The sequence below is a fragment of the Boleophthalmus pectinirostris genome, unplaced genomic scaffold (assembly GCF_026225935.1).
Source record: "Boleophthalmus pectinirostris isolate CB_2022bp ecotype Guang Dong unplaced genomic scaffold, ASM2622593v1 HiC_scaffold_12, whole genome shotgun sequence".
Lineage (NCBI taxonomy): Eukaryota > Metazoa > Chordata > Actinopteri > Gobiiformes > Gobiidae > Boleophthalmus > Boleophthalmus pectinirostris.
This window is the reverse complement of record NW_026571018.1, coordinates 9,731,681-9,753,316: the sequence shown is the minus strand read 5'-3', so window position 1 is coordinate 9,753,316 and position 21,636 is coordinate 9,731,681. Positions and strand designations below refer to the sequence as shown.

Sequence of the window (21,636 nt, the reverse complement as noted above, 5' to 3'; positions counted from 1 at the left end):
CTATGTTTGTGTTTATTTCATGACATTTTCTGTAAATGAAGCATGTTATTGGTGATAATAGGGGTCATATGAATTACTTTGTACTTTGCCATGAAATATTGGAAACATAAATTCCCAAAAATGGACCCTGATCATTTATATTATGGACTAGACCCAAGACCATGCTATATTACAACAAAAATCGGACATTGAACAATATAAAGTTTAGCTGCCCCTCCATCTGTATTAAAACCTGTGTTAAATGATATTGGCCTAGAGAATGCTTCTTTAACTGTGCCCTATACAGAAATAAACATCTACAAATCAATCAAATTGTACAGTCACTTTGAACCTATAGATAATTATTATTGTTAATTAATAGTAGTAGTTCACTTGAGTGTTAAGCCTCGTTTCGACAAAGCCGGTATGGAACGGTGCGGACCCTGAGTGTTTCCACTGTGTAAAGCGATCCGTACAGCCCCCCTTTAGTGGTCTGGAACAGGTGGGATCAGGGACCGGCTCATGGGGGGTGCTGCTAGTCATGCCCCGTACAGTCATTAGACGACCATACACCACATGTAACTGTTATCTAACAATGGTGTAGATCAGGGGTGGGCAAACTCTTTGGCTCGGGGGCCACATAGGGTTCTAAAATCTGACTGACGGGCCAGACCGTAGACAGGACATGATGTGTTAAGAGCCCGGCTCCATTGCACTCGAATTTGCGCTCATGTAGAATGTATTCTGCACTACGCACTACAACTTTTGGGCGCGGAAGTTTCAGGATACGTGAATGACATTTACCCCCTCTCACGACAAGCAAGAGTGAGTCCTGAGCACTTAGATCTCGTTGAGAAACACAGCCCACGCCACAAGGTTACGCATGTAAACACTTACAAATGCAGTGTAACCAGACCCATTAGACATTTCATGTATTAAGATTTATAACACATCATCTGTAAGACTGTAGACTTTGCCTTCAACCTACTCAAAACTGAAACAGTGCAGCCTTATGTCTTGAACACTTCTACCTCACTCGGTCCGAATGCGCCGCCCGAAAATGACTCCTGTCACTATGTAATGCACTATGTAATGCACCATCTACTGGGAAATGCCGGAAACGCAGGAAAAATAAAACATCAACAAGGTTTATTATTGTAATTTAAAAGATTAAAAGGTTTAAAGGGCCGCATACGGCCCCTGGGCCATAGTTTGCCCACCCCTGGTATAGATTCTCACTTGCCAGGAAAACAGAAGTGCTGAAGAAACAGTGTGCAACGTGAAAATTATATCTATCCAGAATAAGTCCATTGGGTGTGTCTTCCTAGACCTGTGTAATGGCCAAAATGCCTGGGCCCACTGTAATGGAAATGCTCCCCAAGTGCTCCCCAAGTTCTGCACCAAGGCGTCCCCAAATGAACCGTGCCAGTGGAAACAAGGCTTTAGTCGCAGTTGTATATTTGGCAAAAGAACATTTATAATAGAAACAGGAGGTGAGAGCCTTGAGACCATGAGACCATAGTGTTGAAATCACAGGCCATTTTCTGAAAGTAAACAAACCTTGAGTTGATTATTTCATTTTTAAAGGTGGTGCTTTTAATTCCCCAAATGTAAGTTTCTGTATTTTGAATTCGACACAAATTTTCTTAAAAGTGCATTGTGCAACTTTTCTAGTGGACGGTCAATCACCTGCTTGTCTCCATGGAGATGTTATTTATCTAGAAAGTTCCATGGTATGACATTAAACACATCTATCTAGCATTTATTCACTACAGGTATTTCTGTTGCTCAAAAAATCTGTGAATAGGGTTGCCTCTCCACAGATATTACCTGTAATTTCAGCTATAGTTGTCTCCGTCCAATGAGGTTCATTTGGTCATTTGATGTTTTATGTTATTAGGTTCTTTTTTCAGTCCAAGAGTTTGTTTCATACCTGACGTGGTGTTGCTGTGATGTGTCCGGTCAGTTGATTTAAACAGGTTTTGGCGTGGTCTTCCTACAGGACTATAAACCAGGACGAGGGGGCTTTTTACTCTCACACACCTGGGATACTGTCCTCCTGCCTCCACCGGTAGGAAGACAGCGCCAAAACCTGTTTAAATCAGCTAACAGGACACGTCACAACAACATCACGTGACTCTGAGGAAGACCAGGAGTGAGCAGTCGAAACTGTCAGGTATGAAACAAAACTCTAGGTCTGAAAAAAGAACCTAATAACATATAGACCACGTATCACCGTATCAGAAATGATCTGCGTCCACACGTCGTTTCTGTGTCTGCAATCCTTCCCTATCCACACAGCTTTGTGCATATTTGTTTACATTTTACGGAAACGAAACTTAAAACCGTATGTCTAATTTACATAAAGTGAACACTCAAAAAACAGCTTGATCCTTGTGCGCTGATGCAGTTCAGCTTCTGTTGGACACGTAAAGAACACGTCTCAGTGGAATATGAGTGTTCTTTCTGTGACAGAGGGATGTTCTGCTGATGGTGAGTCTGTTCTGTGCTTCTATCACGTTGGAAATGGTTCATGTGAAACTTTTCAGAGATGATACGTCTGCAGGCCGCACACACAGACTGTATATATGAAAGGACATGTATTCTAGCCTCTTAGCGTTTTGACGGTGAAATACTTCGCGGCACACAGACCTACATCAGCATATCAGCGTTTTCAGGGGTTCCAGATCAGATCCGTACTCAGATGAATTCGTGGGAGCTGGCGGCACCAGATCGTTCCATCTCTAGAGCCATTTTCCATCAGATTAGTGTGAACGAACACTACATCTACAACGAAAACGACTCGAATACGTACTACTGTGGACGGGGCCGTAGTTGTCTCCCTCGAGTTAGAATGTGAAAAAGTCTGAACAAAGCAATAACATCTCCACGGAGTCAAGCAAGTGACAGACCCTGCGCCATAAAAGCTGCACAATGCACCTTTTAATATTTTGTTTTTGGCTGTGCCCTTGCTAATGCTTCTCATAAAAATAAAATAGAAAAAATAATAATTCGAGGGAAAATTTGACTTTTATTATCCTTGAGACTCAGCCGTGTATCCAAAATGACCTCCTAAAATAAGTCCCGTTTGAGTCATTCATGAGATGAGAGAGTCACAGCACTATGCACCCTTTTACTGCAGCTGCTGTTTCCATGGCGATCACCCGGGCAAACAAAACGCGAAAATCAAATGAAGCAATCATCACATCACAGGTTAAAACTGAGTGGACATTTCTTTGGACAGATCTAGTTTAGATCAATACTAGACCTGGTTTAGACCTGATAGTTTAAAGGGACATCACGCTGGGGGGGTTCTACGTCAATCTGTGTATCATTTGTTTTTCAAAATAAAACCAAAAAAATTAGAAAATGAAAAAACAACTATTTTCTTCATTATTTGTGTTCAAAACCAAAATGAAAAAATGGATAATGATTCGTTTCCCGTTTCCGTGACTTGAACTGTGATGCCGGACTCAACTAGGACTGAACCAGGACTGAACCAGGACTAAAACAGGACTGGACTAGGACTGAACCAGGACTAAACCTCGACTGAACCAGGACTAAACCAGGACTAAAACAGGACTAAAACAGGACTGGACCAGGACTGAACCAGGACTAAAACAGGCCTGGACTAGGACTGAACCAGGACTAAATCAGGACTAAACCTGTCTCAGTCCTGGTCTCAGTCCCAGTCTGGTCCCGATCTGGTCCCGGTCTCAGTCCTGGCCTCAGTTCTCATCTGGTCCTGGTCTTAGTCCCGTCTTAGTCCCGGTCTCAGTCCTCGTCTGGTCCTGATTTCAGTCCTGAGTCTTGGTCCTGTTCTCGGTCTGGTCCCGGTCTAGTCCCGGTCTCAGTCCTGATCACCCGAGAGTCTATGCAAGCGCACCTCCGGGCCTGTCCCCCGACACTCCTGGTAAGTTCTCTTGGTTTAGACCTGGGTTAGACCTGGTTTAGTTCTGTTTTAGTCCTGTTTTTCAAACAGAAAACACTCCACCTTGTGATGTCATGCGGTAATACAGGAAGTGCTCCACTGTGTTTTTAAACTCCACGCACCTTCACGAGAATCATCTGGATAATTTCAGCTCTGAAATTGCCAAACTTTACTGAATTAAAGGTAAAAGGAGCTGTTAACATGAAAACTACCACTTCATGACATCACAAGGTGGAATAGAGCATTCTGAGCTTTGGAGATGTAAACAGACTAATAATAAAGGATTACTCAAACATGTGTGAATGAAACAAAACACAAGTCCAGGTCTGTTTTTGGTAACAGCTTTGTGATGTGGATTAAAGCTCACGAGAGTCAACTCTGCATAATAATGGACCTTTAAATCAGTTATTGTGGTTTAACTCAGAACTGTTTTGCTCTGCTGGAGTTTGGACTTCACTTTCGCTTTATCAGCATTAACGTGAAGGAGGTCAATAAATCTATAGAGCAGAGTTTACATTTGGGTTCTATGGCCCCAACTCCGCACTATGTAACTTATGTACCCAAACAAACTGTACTTTTATACTGTTCATATTTATACTGCTGGTGTGCCCTTGTGCTGTATAGCAAGTAGGGATGGGCATTCGATTAAATTTTCTTAATCGATCGTCGGAAGAATTAACGATCGATTATCGATTAATCATTAACGTTTTTTATATTAAAATTTATCATCATTATTATTACTATCTGCACTACTAATCTGCATAAATAAATTCAACTTTACCACATATAAACCGTAACGACTCTAGAGCCACATCAGCCCGTTTGACATTATAATGTGTTTAATTCAGTTTTGTGCAACTCTCACAGAAACGAAACTTAAAACCGCATTGTTAATTTGCATAAACTAAGCGAAGATAAAACTACAGCTCTTGTGCACTGATGCGGTCAACTTCTGTCGGATTAAAAGACATGACTCAGTGGAATACAGGTTAGTGTGACCAGATTTGTGTTTGTCAAAACCAGGACACCGTACGGGGGGTGGGAGGTGGGGACTCGTCATCGACATTGCGCGACTCTCACCTGGCAAAGCTTTTTCACACTGGACACCGAAAAATATGTTCCTGCTTTGTACACTGTGCACATGGACTCACACTTGTCCCGAACGGAACAAAAAGTGTGGAATTTCTTGTACAAGTCATCGTTAAATACACATTTGTGCTTCGGCATGTTGCAGGCTGACTGACTGTTTGTGTCTCGCCCCTCCTGAGTGCAGAGCTACATGTATGGACCTGGTATTGGTCACACTACGCACAGCAACCTACATTTGGTTTGTCGATTAAAACGAACATAAACGATTAAATTCTTAATGATCAATTATCGATTAATCGACTAATCATGCCCATCCCTAATAGCAAGAACATTCTGGGTTTGAGTTTGCATGTTCTCTCGATGATATTAACCAGCGCTAGTGCAGCTCTGTGAGTGAATTCTGGAGTTTCTGAGCTTTCACTGTCTAAGGAATGAACCAAAAAAATTATAATTGTGACAATTTTGGAATAAAAAAGTAAACTTATTATGCAGCGCTAGCAAAAAATTGGTTTCTTTAAATGTCCTATATTACACAAACCTCCTTGTCAAAGCCTGGTCAGACCACAGAAGCTAAACTGGGCCTGGTTAGTACTTGGATGGGAGACCACTGGGAATTACAGGTGCCACAGTGCAGCGCCAGTTGCAAAAAACTGTCGTTGTGTCCTTACGAAGATACTCACATTTTTATACAGCACTTTTCCACCTTCAACGCACTGAAAGCGCTTTAAATCAAATTACCATGCACCCGTTCACACACAAGTGTTAAGTATCTTGCCCAAGGACACAAAGACAGCATTCATCTGTTTGAGTTGAAATCAGTGGTCAATGGATCTGACCACTCAGCCAATGATGCTTATGTCGAGAGTGGGATTAGAACCGCCAACCTTCAGATCAGTGGACAAACTCGCTACCAACTGAGCTACTGCCGGCCCTGTTTAGTATGAAAGTGGTGTGTGTGTGTGTATTGGTGTGTGTGCGTGCGTGTGTGTGATGTTGGTGGTCAGATGGTGCAGCTTGGCAGCCTTTCTTCCATCAGTCTACCCCAGAGCAGCTGTGAATGGAAAATACACCAACCTGTAAAATGACTTTGAGTGTGTATAAAAGCGTAATATAAGACTAATGCATTATTATTTTATTATTAATAAATTGACTCTTGTGAGTTTTTAGATATGCTTTAATGTTGTTATCTCCTCAAAAACAGACCTGGAGTTGTGTTTTGTTTCATTCACATCACATATGTCTGAGTAATCCTTTATTATTGGTCTGTCGACTCGAGATGCTCTGTTCCACCTTGTGATGTCATGAAGTGGCAGTGTATACAACTTGGGACAGTCAGGAGAAGCTGTTATGTGTTTGTGTGTTTAGAAAGCAGCAGAGACATTTGAGACTTGTACAAAAAAAAATCGAAATATTGATATATCGTATTGTTTAATGTGATGATACAGTATCGATATCGTGGGCTGCTGTATTGATATATCGCCAAGAGTATTTTTTTGTATATTTTAGTAAATTATTTTATTACAGCGCTACAGTTTTGTTGATTGTTTAGTGAAAGGAAACTTGTTTATGCGACACATTTGACATTTTCACTGTTTTGATGATTAAAATGTTAGTGTTTCATATGAACTTTGCACAAGAAGTGGTTTAACAAAGACTTTTAGTATCACAGCCACGATCGAACCTTTATTTTTACTGAACCATTTTGAATCGATTTGAAATATATCGTATCGAATCGAGGTATGTATCGTATCGGCAACTTCTTAATGATATATGAGTTAAAATCTAGCTAATTACAATAACATGGCATAGAATTATACTCAATTACAAGTATGAAAATCTACTAAAAAATCTCCTGTTATCACAAAAATATACTCGAGTATTTGTAATTAGTTACTATCCACCCATGAACATGAAGAGCTGTCATTTACACTTGAACATGGAATACTTACTCTCCAGGAAGTCTATCTGGCAGCGCGGCACTCGGAGGCTGATGAAGTTGAATCCTCGGGTGGGTCTGGGCGGTTTAGATCCCGGCTCAGACCTGGGCCCAGACTTGGATCCGGGCTTCGGTTCAGACCTGGAGAGACCCTGAAGGACGCTGCTCTTCCCCGCGCCGTCCAAACCGAGAACCAGAACCTGCCGTCTCACACTCTCCTCCTCCTCCTGGAATAACAACAAACACAAGTATTTTTAATTAGATACAGACAGTAAACAGGTGACTTAAAGGTGCACTGTGTAACTTTTCTGGTGGAGTGTCTGTCAACTGCTTGTTTCTATGGAGATGTCATTGCTCTGCCTGAAAATTCCACGCTGGCCACATTTATAAGGTATTTTTAAATTCCAAATTAATTGCTCTGAATTAAATCATTTGGAATTAAAATATTCTCCTTCGAGTTCACATGGAAATAATAATTCCGAATTGAGGTTTACACGTTAAATTGTCTTTATTTAATTCCGCTCAACGTCTGGGGTTCGGGAAGGGTTCTCATTGGACAGGGACACGAACGTATTTACGTCGACCGGAAGAAAACCCACACTTCAGGTGCTACTGTCTTTTTTTTGTCTTTTCATTTTGTTGTTACGCCACGGACACAAACATGATCCAAACTTTTTTGGCAGTTGTTCTGATGATAATTAGGCAGCAGATGGAGAATTCTCTCATCACGCTTTCCGTCTGTGAGCTGAGGAGGAGAAGGGAAGAGTGTCGGAGAAGGGAGGAAGAAGACAAACTGAGTCAACGACCGCTCTACCTCAGCCCACTCTCACATCCCGCTCGCAAATCCAAAGAGACGTGGATGAAAGTCCGAAGTCAGGACTGGTAGAGGCGAATCATCCAGATCACATCAGAAGGGCGACTCAACGAGCATGCGCTGAACGACCGCAATTATTTTTAAGAAGAAAAGAAAAAATTTATTTGGCTTTAAAATCAGAATAAACCACCCACTTACTTTGGAATTAAGTTCAATTCTGAATAATCATTTTCATTAGGAATTAAGTGTTTACATGGCCTTTTTAAAGCGGAATACATGTTTACTTGGAATTAAAGCTCTTATGTAAATGTAGCAAGTATGACTTTAAATAGCTCGACCTTACATTATTCAATTACAGGTGGTTTAACACTTCAAAAATATCTAAAAAAAAACTCAGATCTGTGGGGGGTCGCCTCCCCACAGATCTGACCTGTAACTTGGTCTGGTTTGGTCTCCATGAAGATAGAAAGGTTTAATACCATAATGTGAAACATTCCTGGCAAAGCAATAACATCTCCATGAAGAAAAGCATTTGATGGAACCTCCACCAGAAAAGTTACACAATGCACCTTTCATTAACTACCTTTTCAGATACATACAGAAGATGATAAATACGAAAAAAAAAAAAAAAAAAAGAATAACAACATTAATAACTCACAATTTTACAGTATCCACCTTTTGTTTTAGAGACAATTAATGAAGAAAATGGTTGTTTTTTCGTTTTCTTATTTTTGATTTTATTTAAAAAAACGAATGAACAAATGACACACAGATTGTTAAAATGTTCTACTGTCAATAAATGTACTTTCTATTATCATTGTACTAAAAATTAAAAATCAATATTGACTTTTATAAATCAAAATGAACCAGCGACTCCAGTGTGTTTTCATTTGACCGTTTATTCTCAGTAAACAAACTCCACCAAAGTGCTTTTTCACCGACTCTCCGCTGTCACAAGCCTCATCGTTACAGACTGCTCATTAGCTCATGCTGTATTTGTATTTGCATTTGCATTCCTCTCATCTTTTTTAAGAAACTGCGGTCGCCCCATTACCGCCCGGGTCTGTGGAGGAAGGGTTTAAAGTCGGCGGTTTCGCTCTGTTTTCGGTTTTATTCACTTAAAAGGAGCTCTACCTCATTATACCTCCACAGAAGTAGTTCATTTGAAAGTTTTGACCATCGTTATTCCTCACTTTCTTAACATTTCCCAACATCATAATGGGAAAAGTAAAGTGTTATAAAAGTAACAAATTACCGTAATCCATTGCTTTTTGCTGTAACGTAGTAATGTTCAGCGTTACAGGGAAAAAACGATATTTTACTCGGTACAAATGTCAGTAATGCTTTTTTAATCTAGATTGAAGTGGTGGGTTTTTCGTTTTTCTTCGTACAAATTCACTAAAATCACGGCGATATCAGCGGTGAAACGGCAAAGTTACGGTTCTGAATGGCCCCAGAGGTGCGTAGACCATCAGGGGACCACGGGCGAGAACTAATCGTAGTTGAAACCCACTTTGTGGACACCTGCTCCATGGGCTCGAGGTTCTCTCCTAGTTTCCAAGTTTTAGTCCAAGATTAGTCCTGGTTTGGTTATGGTTTAGTGCTGGTTCCGCTCTTGTTCAGTCCTTTTTTAGTCCTGGTTTAGTCCTTGTTTAGACATGGTTTATTCCTGGTTCAGTTTTGGTTTGGTCCTGGTTTAGTCCTGGTTTAGTCCTTGGTTCAGTCCTCCTGGTTCAGTCCTCGTTTAGACCTGGTTTTGTCCTGGTTCAGTCCTGGTTTAGTCCTGGTTCAGTCCTGGTTTAGCCCTGGTTCAGTCCTCCTGGTTCAGTCCTTGTTTAGACCTGGTTCAGTTCTGGTTCAGTCCTGGTTTAGTCCTTGTTTAGACCTCCTGGTTTAGTCCTCAGTTCAGTCCTGGTTTAGCCCTCGTTTAGTCCCTGGTTCAGCCCTAGTTCAATCCTGTTTCAGCTCTGGTTCAGTCTTCCGGTCAGTCCTGGTTCAAACCTGGTTTAGTCCTGGTTTAGTCCTGGGTCCTGGTTCAGTCCTGGTTTAGTCCTGGTTTAGTTCTGGTTTAGTCCTGGTTCAGTCCAGTAATATTGTAATGTAACAAATGACTTTGAAATGACAGAAACAAGTAAAAATAAATAACACATTACAGTTTTGAAGTAACTTGCCCAACAGTGATAATCGTCATAATTATTCGCCGCGGTGAGTCTAAGAGCTTTTCACAACTTTTATTTTGTTTTTTACTCAATTTTGAAACATTACATAATAAAAAAAAACTAAACAAAAAACAAAAACACACCACGAAAAATCTCTTGGAGGGTCTGTCACTTGTTTGTTTCCATGGAGATGTTATCGCTTTGCCTGGAATGTTCCACAGTATGACTTTAAACACATCTATCTAGCGTTTATTCATTACGGGTGTTTATGTTGTGCAAAAATACAATACTTTCGGGGGAAAACAAACGACCCCTCTCATTAACTTGAATACAATTTAGGGTCAATAAACAGAACTCCTAGATGTATACACCAAATCAAAAGGACGACTCAATACATGACCATTTTGCCGCTCGTTGACCGTGAAAGATACGTACAAAAACTTAATTCAATAGCTGCATCACAAATCTTGGACTTCCGGTCATTGCCCAATTCATACTGGGAAGGATTTTCAGCAAAAGTGAGCATCAAACCGCCATGTTTGATTTCCCAGTGGGATGTGTCTATTGACAAAGTCGATCTTTTCAAGTCTTTTGAACCATATCGCTTTTGTTTCTGATTCTGATATTGTCATATTTTAGTTTTGGGATTCGGACATCATAATTGTGTGGTTGTTGGATTCTAACGGCGGAAAACGGCTCGAGAAATTTGTTTGTGAACTCCATAAATGCAAAAGTGAATCAGATGTGTGTGACTGCAAACCTCTGTTCAAACTGTTTCTCTTCTCAACGGAATTGAAAAATAGTGAAAGGTGAAGGGCAGGATTTATACCCAGGAAGGACGAAAAAGGAAACCTTTGACTGCCTAAATCATCCTGAGTTTGCAGTGAACATTTTGTATGTGGAGCTCCATCAAAGCAAAATCCCATTTGTTAAGCGAGAGGTACAGAAGACAAACAGACTGAGCTGCACTTTCTTGTTCTTGTGGTTTTACAGCAACATCAAGTCTTGGTCGCTTTACAGTGGAAGGTGTTTCTTGGTGAACAGGTGGTGCCTTTTGCTTTGGCGTTGACTTTTTTAATTCATAACGAAGGCTGAGCGAGGGATCAGGGTTTTGCTTGGGATGGCACTCCACATACAAAATGTTTGCTGCAAACTAGGGATAATTTCTTAGGCAATCAAAGATTTCCTTTTTGTAATGGGGCCCGGTGAAGCAGAAGTAAACAGCAAGGCCAAAAATTAAAGTTAATGCATCTGATATAAAAATGTATTCAACAGATACATATGTACTCTAGTTTATGAAACTGTTTACCTTTTTTCTGTACCATTTCTGGTTCTAAAGTTCCATATATTTTAAACAGACCATGTATGAAACATGGAACAAAAATATTTCCCAAATTTCAAAGACCTGCAAATCATGTAAAGAAATGGATGTATTTCATCATATCTTGTGTTATTCCATCTTTGAACTGTTGATGAAGGTACATGATTTAAAAAAAAAATTTAAATTAAAATGATAAAAATTTGCTTGGAAGGACTGACATATTTTATAGAAATAGTTTCCTTTCATTTTAAAGTAATATTAAAGTATTTGGAAGAAAAAAGCTGACAAATTATGTAAAATCATGCACCTTCTACTTGCACAATTTTTCCCTGCGTTACCATGACCTTTCTTAATAAAAAATCTCATTACTCAAAAAGTAAGAGGTTTTTCAACCTAATCTTGTACTAGGGGTGGGCGATATATCGATATTTTAAATATATCGAGAGTTTTTAAACTCGATATGAATTCTGACATATCGTATATATCGATATAATGCTTAGATTCAATTCTGATTTCGCCGCTTCACTTGTTTGTCTTCTCTCTTGTCGCCTCCGCGCGCCCCCACCTCCCTGATTTTGTTCGCTCGCGTCTCCTTCACTCGTCACTGTCGCCGTGAACGCTGAAAGTTGGTGCCAGTGAAAAACTTCAAGCACCACGGACCTTTTCCACCATTTCCAGACAAAACCACCAGCAGCACATCCTCATATTCCACCGAGTCGCGTCCTCGAACGAGCTGAGCTGCACGAGAAGTGCGCTGTTTATGCAAATGAGTCATGCACTTAAGTTTCGTTTCTGTAAAATGTAAACACACGTGCGCAAAACTGTATTAAACACATTATTATCTCAAACAGGCTGATGTGGCTCTAGAGTCGTTATGTTTTATATATTGTAAAGTTTAGCAATGTAAAGTTGATTTATGCAGAATATTTTAATTAATAATCTGCTGCAGTGTCACTTGTACAATAGTGTTTGGAAACGTTGGGTTTGATCTGCAGTGGATTGTGGGATTAAACCTCAGAGCTCCTTACTGCTGGATAATAACATGGATCTGTTGAAATAAGGAACATCCTGAACTTCCTCTGCTAAAGGAGCTCATGGTTCTGGTTCTGGTTTGGATAACAGAGTTAATGCAAAGATGAGCTTGTTTTGAGTTGTTTTATTTATGAATGAAAAGAAGGAAATATGTATTATTTCTTTTATTTTACAGTTAAATTATTATTTATGTAATTAGTTTTTTTTGTAATCTTAAATGTTCCTGTATGAACTGCCGACCTCTTACACTTCAATAAAAAAAAAAGACCTTGTGGAATTTGGCAGATTTGTTTTTGCAGTTTTCAGTTTTAGGGGGTTATTTTTTCTTGAACATATATCGAGATATATATCGTATATCGAGATATAGCAAAATATATCGAGATATATTTTTGATCCATATCGCCCAGCCCTATCTTGTACCATATGGTAGAAAACTATGTGAAGCAAATATTCAAACCAGTTTGTTAAGGATATGTAAGTGAGAACCACTAGTTATCACTGTTTGTATTTATTGCCCAAAAAGTGCTGCATATTTCATTCCCTCCGTTACCGACATGAGTTTTTTAATTTTTTGTCAACAACTTGAAAGAATATCACAGGTTTAACTTTACCCTGTTGGAGTGTAACTCTTTCCTACATTCTGATACTTTACTTATTTCAATAGTCCCTCTAGTTTCTGAATAAGAGCTATTTGAATGTAAAAAATCTCCCTATTTCCCTCCGTTACCGCTTGACCGAACCCAATGATAAAGTAATAATAATAATGATCCTAATGAGAACTTAACAGAACGCTGTAGTTGTGTGAAAGAGACACTAAAATTAAAACTTTTTTCATTTCAGTGATTTTTCCATGACCGTGGGAACCCTGCTTAAAGCTCACAATATTCTATTTTGTGTAATATAGGACTTTTAAAACAAATCACAAATGTAATCACAATCACAATACTTCTCAGAAAAATTACAATTGAGTATTTTCAGTATTTTCCTCAAAATGTTCAGCTCTCGTTAGTCCTGATTTATTCCCGCTGCAGCCCCGCTCTAGACTCTGTGCTGTGTTTTGCTGTAGCGATGTTTCTGAGGAGCCGTTTCTTGTTGATGGTTTTTAATGAATGCAGAAGCCCAAACCTCAAAGTCCCTCAGCGTCTCCAGTCTCGTTTTAATTAAGTGTTAAAGAAAACACAGTCTGGAATCTGGATAAGAAAATATATCCGGTAAAATCGAGGTCTCAGTAGAAAATATTAGTCAGTATTAGTCAAGACCTCGTTCAGGTTTGGTTTAGTCCTGATTTGGTCCCTCGTCTGTCCTGATTTAGAGCCACGAGAAAATACTGCATTATAAAAGACACAGAACTAAACCAGGACTAAACCAGGACTAATACAGGACTAAACTAGAACTAAACCAGGTCTAAACCAGGACTAAACCAGGAATTAAGCAAGACTAAACCAGGTCTAAACTAGGACTACACCAGGCCTCAACCACAATTAAACCAGGACTAAACTAGGTCTAACCCAGGTCTAAACCCAGTACTAAACCAGAACTAAACCAAGTCTAAATTAGGATTAAAACAGGTCTAAACCAGGACTAAACCAGGTCTCAAGCACAAATAAACCAGGATTAACCAGGTCTAAACCTGCACTAAACCAAGTCTAAACCAGGTCTAATTCAGGCCTAAACCAGGACTAAACCAGAACTAAACCAGGGCTAAATCAGTTCTAAACCAGGACTAAACCAGGTCTAAACTAGGACTAAACCAGGCCTCAACCACAATTAAACCAGGACTAAACCAGATCTACACCAGAACTAAACCAAGTCTAAACCAGGTCTAACTCAGGCCTAAACCAGGACTAAACCAGGGCTAAATCAATTCTAAACCAGGACTAAAACACAATTCAACCCAGACTAAACCAGGTCTAAACAGGATCCACAAAGGTCTAAACCAGGTCTAAACCAGGACTAAAGCACCTCTCCGTCTGTTGTATCTTCATCAGAGTCAGCGTTATCTGGTTTTGGCGCTGCAGTTTTTCTGTTCCTCTGTAGTGTGATTATTTCCTGTTTATCACAGACGCACAGATTTGCCCCACATAATTTTAAACAGAGATTATTTACGGGTTTAATTACGTAAGACTGTTTGTTTGTGAGGTTTATAATTAGCCGAAGCATAAATAAACTGGAGGAGCGGCGGCGGGATGAAATCTGTGCATTATTTATACGGAGAGATGTCAGTCTGGTCCTCCCTCCGTCACATCTCGAGCTCAAACACATCTCAGCAGGTTTGTTTATTTCTGCGTAAAACGAAGGAGCTCAACGGTCACTCTCATCACTTACAATAAAACGTATCTCCCCTCAGATTTACCATTTTAGTTAATAATATTTTTCTCCTTTTCGGCACAGGGTGAGCAGCTTTTCACAACAATAAACTGGGACACGCCCGGGTTGGGATGGTTGGTATAAATAAAACTGTGAAAAGAGCGTGAGTGAGAGAGGAGTGCTTTATGGTCATTCACAAACATGGATTTCTGTATTTTGGCAAAACAAAAGACAATTTATGCTCCTCTTTAGTGTTGGCAGGGATCAGATTAGTCAAAAAATTGTGATAGTCCTGTTTTAGTCCTGAGTTTACTCCTAATTTAGTCCTGGTTTAGATCAAATTGGTCATAAATATGGACACCTGGGACATTTCTTGTATAAAACTGGGACAAATCACTGGTTTTGGATAAATTTGCTGGGACAAGGGGACACAGGGCTCAAAACTGGGACTGTCCCAGGTAATATAAGGATGTCTGGTCACTCTATTTAAGCAACCATGTTTGTTTTGATACCATGACTGTATAAAAAAGTGAACTCAGGGAGTGTGAGTGTGTGTGTGACATCACCCATAGTGTTTGGCTGCAGTCAAATGAAGCTCACCGAGATGAGCAGTTATGGGGTGTATTTGGAGCAGAGTTCCATATTAGGAATAGGCGTTTCTAGTATTTAGTACTAGTATAGTACTAGTATTTCTGGACAAAATCGTGACAGACAAAACACCAGGATCACGAGTGGGTTAATATATAATACATACATAATATAACATTTTGAGACCAAAATGACAAGGCTCACTGCAGCAGTTACAGATAGAGGAGTGACATTTTTTCAATACAAAGTGAATTGAAGTTAATGGAGCCGGAAGCGCTCCCATGCTCACTTCCGGTTTGGAACGCAGCGGCCAGTGGGTTAGCTAGTGGAAAAAATCCCTCTGGCCGAGGAAGGATTTTTCTCACAGAGCGCAATGTAATCACAAACTGCTCGTGTTCAGCTGACAGGGGCCTACAGCTTTTAAAAATGTTGGATTTTGTGGCAATTTTTACCTATCTTTAGATCATAAACTTTTTCTCAGGTCAAAATCCTTCAGTTGTCCTAAAACACGCTTCATCATCAATCATTAGCTCCATCTACGCTCTAGCTCCTCTCGCTCTGACTGGTCTGAACAATCATGTGACAATCAGAAAAGAGCACTACTGCGTATGCTCAATTGGCCCACAGCCACCAGAAGTACCACGCCGGGCTCATCTGGATGGACGGCCATTTTCAGACCCCAGGGCTTGATTTATATACAAAGACTATGTTTCCAACTCGGAAAAATTCAAAGTTGGCCAGAGTCCCATCTTGGTAAAGTATTGGGGAAGTGTGTATTCTGAATCCTGTACATCACTCTCACCTTTTATGTTGAAAATCAAACTCCTAAACACGACCATGAATGCTCATACTGATCACAGGCTCCTAAAAATGTGCTGTTTGAATCCATTTTTTAAATCAAACTTGTATTAAATTAAATTTTTCTGGTGAAGGGTCCGTCAAATGCTTTTCTCCATGGAGCTGTTATTACTTTGTGTTGAATGTTTCACAGTGTCGTATTAAACCTTTCTATCTTCATGGAGACCAAACAAGACGAATTTACAGGTCAGATCTGTGGAGAGGCGACCCCGCTCACAGTCATAATCCCTGTTGTTCTCGTTTTTTTGAGCAATTAAACCATCTGTAATTGAATAAATGTAATGTAGAGCTGTATTAAATCACATTGCAGAACATTTTAAGCATCTCCACAGAAACAAGAAGGCGACGGACCCTCAACCGAAAAGTTACACAGTGCACCTTTGAGCAAATACTCAAAATTTAACTAGTCTATAACTACTTTAACTACTCTTTACTGTAAATGCAGAGTAGAGATCGATGAAACTTACAGATGAATGAAGTAAGTGTTAACCTGCTTCGTACTACACTGCTCTTGTACAGTACACCTCATATTCTGCTCCAGCTTTACCTGTCAGAACGCTTTAAAATGTGACAGTTTTAGCTCTGGCTCTAATCTCAGGAGCTTGAACACAACTGAAGCGTGAGGCGTTTGAGTGATGCCGGCGCTCGGTCCGTACACTCCAGGGAGAAGAGAGCAGTTACCTGAGTCAGAACAACGACTCCCGGTCCTGGAAAGACGTATACCAGTCTATGTACTCTTATACTTGTTCAGATACAGCTCAAGATCATTCCGGAAAGGTTCATTTTTGTTCTGTGAATGGGATTTTTTCAGTATCGATACCAGCTCAAATGAGTGTCTAGTTTTGATACTAGTTTTAGTGTCGATCAAGTGCAGTCTGGTAGTTCAGTAGTATTTTTTTGTCTATATGAAATGACTGTATTTTTCGGACTGTAAGTTGCACTTTTTTCATGGTTTGGGTAGTCCTGCGACTTATACTCTGGTGCGACATATTTATATATGTAAAAATTTCACACTGACAGTTGTGAGAGGCTCTCGTCTTGTGTGTCAGTATCTGCTGCTCCTGTTCCTCCTGTACCACTGTCACTTGGCTCTACTGCACATGTTGACAGCAGAAGAAAGAGAAAGAGCCGCTGTCCTGTCTGGTATCATGTCAGTCTATCGCACCACTTCTTCTGTATCACTGACAATTTAAAATTTAAACAAACATAAAGACAACCGAAACCATCCTGTCGGGATTCAGAAAGGCCGGAATAATTCTAACTGGAACTGATGCTGAGTCTGACGACAGCTACACAGAAGAGGAAGCGGCGCTCTGTTTACCTCCGGAGGTCACGGAGTTATTCAGAAGTGACACCGAGGATGAAAGAGTTGATTTGGAGTGAGATGGAGAGTTTGGTAAACTTGTTCTGTTCTGTTGTTTATGTTATAGTTTATCTGAAGAACTGTTCATATGTGACGTTAACAGTCTGTTGTTCTCTGTTCTGTTGTTATTACTAGAACTTGACTTTCAAGATGAAATGTCAGTTCCTGGTCTCTGATTTTATAAAATAAATTTCCGACAAAAAGTGCAATTTATATGTGTTTTTTTCTTCTTCATTTTGCATTTTTTTGACTGGTACAACTTATAGTCCGGAGCGACTTATAGTCAGAAAAATACAGTATATCTATATGGTGGGCACCAGTTATACTTGTTTTTGCATTTACATCAGACATGTCCAAACTATGGCCCTCAGACTAATTTTTCTTGGCCCTCAGGCTTCCAGGTGAATTGGCCCAAATTACCTTGCATCAATTAAAAAATAATTTGTTACTGCAAGTTTTTTGAAAATCTACCTTGATAAAGCTAATATTTAATATTTCGTTTGTGGTTTTAAGGATCTTAGCATGAATAAAGTCTGATGGTTCATTCTAACATGTTAAACATGCAGATATTTCAATTATTCACTGTACTGAGCACCAGTCTACGGCCCTTGATCATCCCTCTGCTTCGTCTGTGTTTAGATATGTGGCCCTTGATGAAAAAAGTTTGGACACCCCTGATGTACATGAACATTATTTTTTCAGTACCTTTTCATGTATTATTGTTCGGTTGTCGATTAACAATAATGTGGCTTTGTTGTGTGGTTATTTGGGGGGTCTCTATTATACACAGCTTTTAAAATTTCAGTATCACAAGGCTAGTATCTTGTGTATTTTTGTATTTATTTTTTTTGTATTGTGGGCTTCTAGTGGTCTTAAAAAGTACCCATGTTTATTTGTTCATTTAATAATTTTCACCAGGGACGCCAAAGGGAACAGCTAACTATAACAAAGAAGAGTTCAATTGACTCTCGACGGTTTAGTCCTGGTTTGGGTCTAATTCTGATGTTATAGGCTACAATTTAATAATTACAATTTTATAATTTCCTCGCAAAACTACAGCCGTCGCGCGCCAGATCCTCACTTTCGCCAGCACGTAAATTGTTTCAATGCGATTATATGGATTATTTGGAGATCGTTTGACACACAAATCAAAATCGCATTACACCAAAGAGAAGATTTGTCTTTCCGAATACCACCAGATCTAAACCAGGTCTAAAAGTGGACTACATCATTTCTGCCGTAATTCTTGACCAGAAATTTTCCAAAGGAGGACAAAAAAGTGGATAAACAAACTCTAAAATGCGCAAACCCACAAACTGAAGAGAGAAACACTGAGTTAGACTGTTTTTTAAAGGTGCACTGTGTAACTTTTCTGCTGGAGAGTACGTCGTTGTTTTGTCTGGAATGTTTCACAGTTAAACCATTCTATCTTTATGGACACCAAAGTAGACCAAGTTACAGGTCAGATCTGTGGAGAGGCGACCCTGCTCACAGTCAGAACGTCTGTTTTTCAAGGTATTTTTCGGCTATAAAACCACTTGCAACTGAATAAATGTAAAGTAGAATTGTTTAAGGTCATACTGTGGAACATTCTAAGCAGAGCAATGACATATCCATAGATCAGGGTGACCAGACGTCCCTATTTACCCGAGACAGTCCCAGTTTTGAGCCCTGTGTCCCCTGTTCCAGCACATTTATCCAAAAACCATTGATTTGTTCCAGTTTTATACAAGACATGCCCCAGGTGTCCCTATTTTTGACACATTTGATGCCTGCCAACAGTAAAAAGAGGCATGAACTGTCATTTGTTGAGGTAAAATACAGAAAAGCTGCTTAAAAAATGACCAAAACACAAAGAAAATGTGACTATAGTGACTCACATTAGTGCAGTGTATCACAGTTTTACTTAATTATGCACTCGTTTCACAATTTTATTAGTATCAACCAGCAAAAAACGAGGGTGTCCCAGTTTTTGAGTATGAAAATCTGGTCACCCTACCATAGATCCTCAACCTAAAAGTTACTAGGGCTGGGTATCATTAAGAAGTCGCCGATACGATACAAAGGCCATGATACGATACATATCTCGATACAGTGCACTTTCGATTCAATACGATATATTTCAAATCGATTTGATACATTTCCATAAAAATAATGGCTAAATTATGTCTGTGATACTAAAACTCTTTATTAAACCACTTCTTGTGTAAAGTTAATATGAAACAGGGTCCAGTCAAGCAGTAACAGAGGGAAACAGGGGCAGGTTTTTTACATTCAAATGTCTCTTATTCAGAAACTAGAGGGACTATTGAAATAAGTAAAGTATCAGAATGTAGGAAAGAGTTACACTCCAACAGGGTCAAGTTAAACCTGTGATATTCTTTCAAGTTGTTGACAAAAAATTTAAAAACTCATGTCAGTAACGGAGGGAATGAAATATGCAGCACTTTTTGGGCAATAAATCCAAACAGTGATAACTCTTGGTTCTCACTTACATATCCTTAACAAACTGGTTTGAATATTTGCTTCATATAGTTTTCTACCATATGGTACAAGATTAGGTTGAAAAACCTCTTACTTTTTGAGTAATGAGATTTTTTATTAAGAAAGGTCATGGTAACGGAGGGAAAAGTAACGGAGGGAAAATTGTGCAAACAAGTAGAAGGTGCAGGATTTTGCATAATTTGTCAACTTTTTTTCTTCCGAATACTTTAATATTACTTCAAAATGAAAGGAAACTATTTCTATAAAATATATCAGTCCTTCCAAGCAAATTTTTATCATTTTAAATACATTTTTTTTTGAAAAATCATGTACCTTCATCAACAGTTCAAAGATTGAATAACACAAGATATGATGAAATACATCCATTTATTTACATGATTTGCAGGTCTTTGAAATTTGGGAAATAATTTTTGTTCCATGTTTCATACATGGTCTGTTTAAAACGTATGTAACTTTAGAACCAAAAATGGTACAGAAAAAAAAGGTAAACAGTTTCATAAACTAGAGTACATATGTATCTGTTGAATACATTTTTATATCAGATGCATTAACTTGAATTTTTGGCCTTGCTGTTTACTTCTGCTTGACTGGGCCCAACACAAACATTTTAATCATCAAAACAGTGAAAATGCCAAATTTTTCCTTTCACTCAACAAACAACAAAACTGTAGCTCTGTAACAAAATAATTAGGTAAATATACCAAAAAATACTCCCCAATATCCATATTGTATCATCGCATTAAACAACACGATATATCGATATTTCAATATTTTTGTTTTGTTTGTTTGTTAAAAGTTACACAGTGCACCTTTAAGATACAGCCTGTGTTATTCCGTAAGAAAGTCAGTGTAATAAGCCTGTTTCACGTATTACTGATTTACTTTTAGGCTGGAAATTGTTTTATTTAGGCTATTGTATGCACCTTCCTGGTTTCGCTCCATCAGATTCCTCCACTGCTTCCTCAATTGTACAGACGGATTGTTTACGCACACGCTTCTTTCCACGTCAAGTATGTACACACAAGCCGATATTTGCAGAGATTCAAGCGTGCCCCGGTGCTCCTCGGCCCCTCTCCCAGTCTCTCACCTCGCGTATGGTGCAGTATTCCCGCTGAGGAGCCCACACACGCCGCTGGTAGAAATAGTTCAACGCGATGAACAAGGCTGATCCGAGCGCGGCCACGGCGGCGGAGAGCGCGACGTGAACGTGCCTCAACAGGACCATCTCCGGATCGGGACCAGGACCAGGGACCGAGACTGGGGAATGGAGTCTTTTTTTTTTTTTTTTTTTTTTTTGGAGGAGAGACCGGGTTCGGACCGGGTTTGGACCAGACGGAGACCAAGACGCGAATACATGTGAGCGAGACGGACGCGTGTTTTTGTTTCGGGAGAAGCCAATGGAGAGAAAGGGGGCGTTCCGTGAGGCTGGAGGTGAGGCTGGTCTATGACACTGTAATAAAGGTTAAAAATAGCCCACAGTCAGTGGTGGGGAGTAACAGATTACATGTACCGGAGTTATGTAATCAGAGTACAAATTATGAGTAACTGTATTCGGTTACAGTTACTGTTTCCATGAGAGGTAATTGGATTACAGTTACTTTGTTGAAATAAATGAGATTACACGGCGGGATTTTCCTGTTTTCATATTTTGGGCCCTTTCTTTTTTCTTTTTTTCTTTTTTTTTAACCAAGTCTAAACCAGGACTAATTCGGGATCGAACCAGGACTGAACCCAGGACTAAAACCAGGTCTAAA

At 39.5% G+C, this 21,636-nt stretch overlaps 1 protein-coding gene across 1 annotated transcript in view; it reads right to left on the bottom strand.

Annotated features, from left to right (window-relative positions):
- The window catches only part of arl10 (ADP-ribosylation factor-like 10), a 31,461-nt gene extending 10,222 nt beyond the window's left edge, over positions 1-21,239 (bottom strand). The window contains exons 1-2 of the mRNA XM_020920676.2: positions 20,970-21,239; positions 6,949-7,162 (exon numbers count right to left, since the gene is read on the bottom strand). Coding sequence (XP_020776335.1) covers positions 6,949-7,162; positions 20,970-21,107 — 352 coding nt within the window. The 5' untranslated portion in view covers positions 21,108-21,239. The remainder of the gene's footprint in view (positions 1-6,948; positions 7,163-20,969) is intronic.
- Positions 21,240-21,636: the final 397 nt, after the last annotated feature.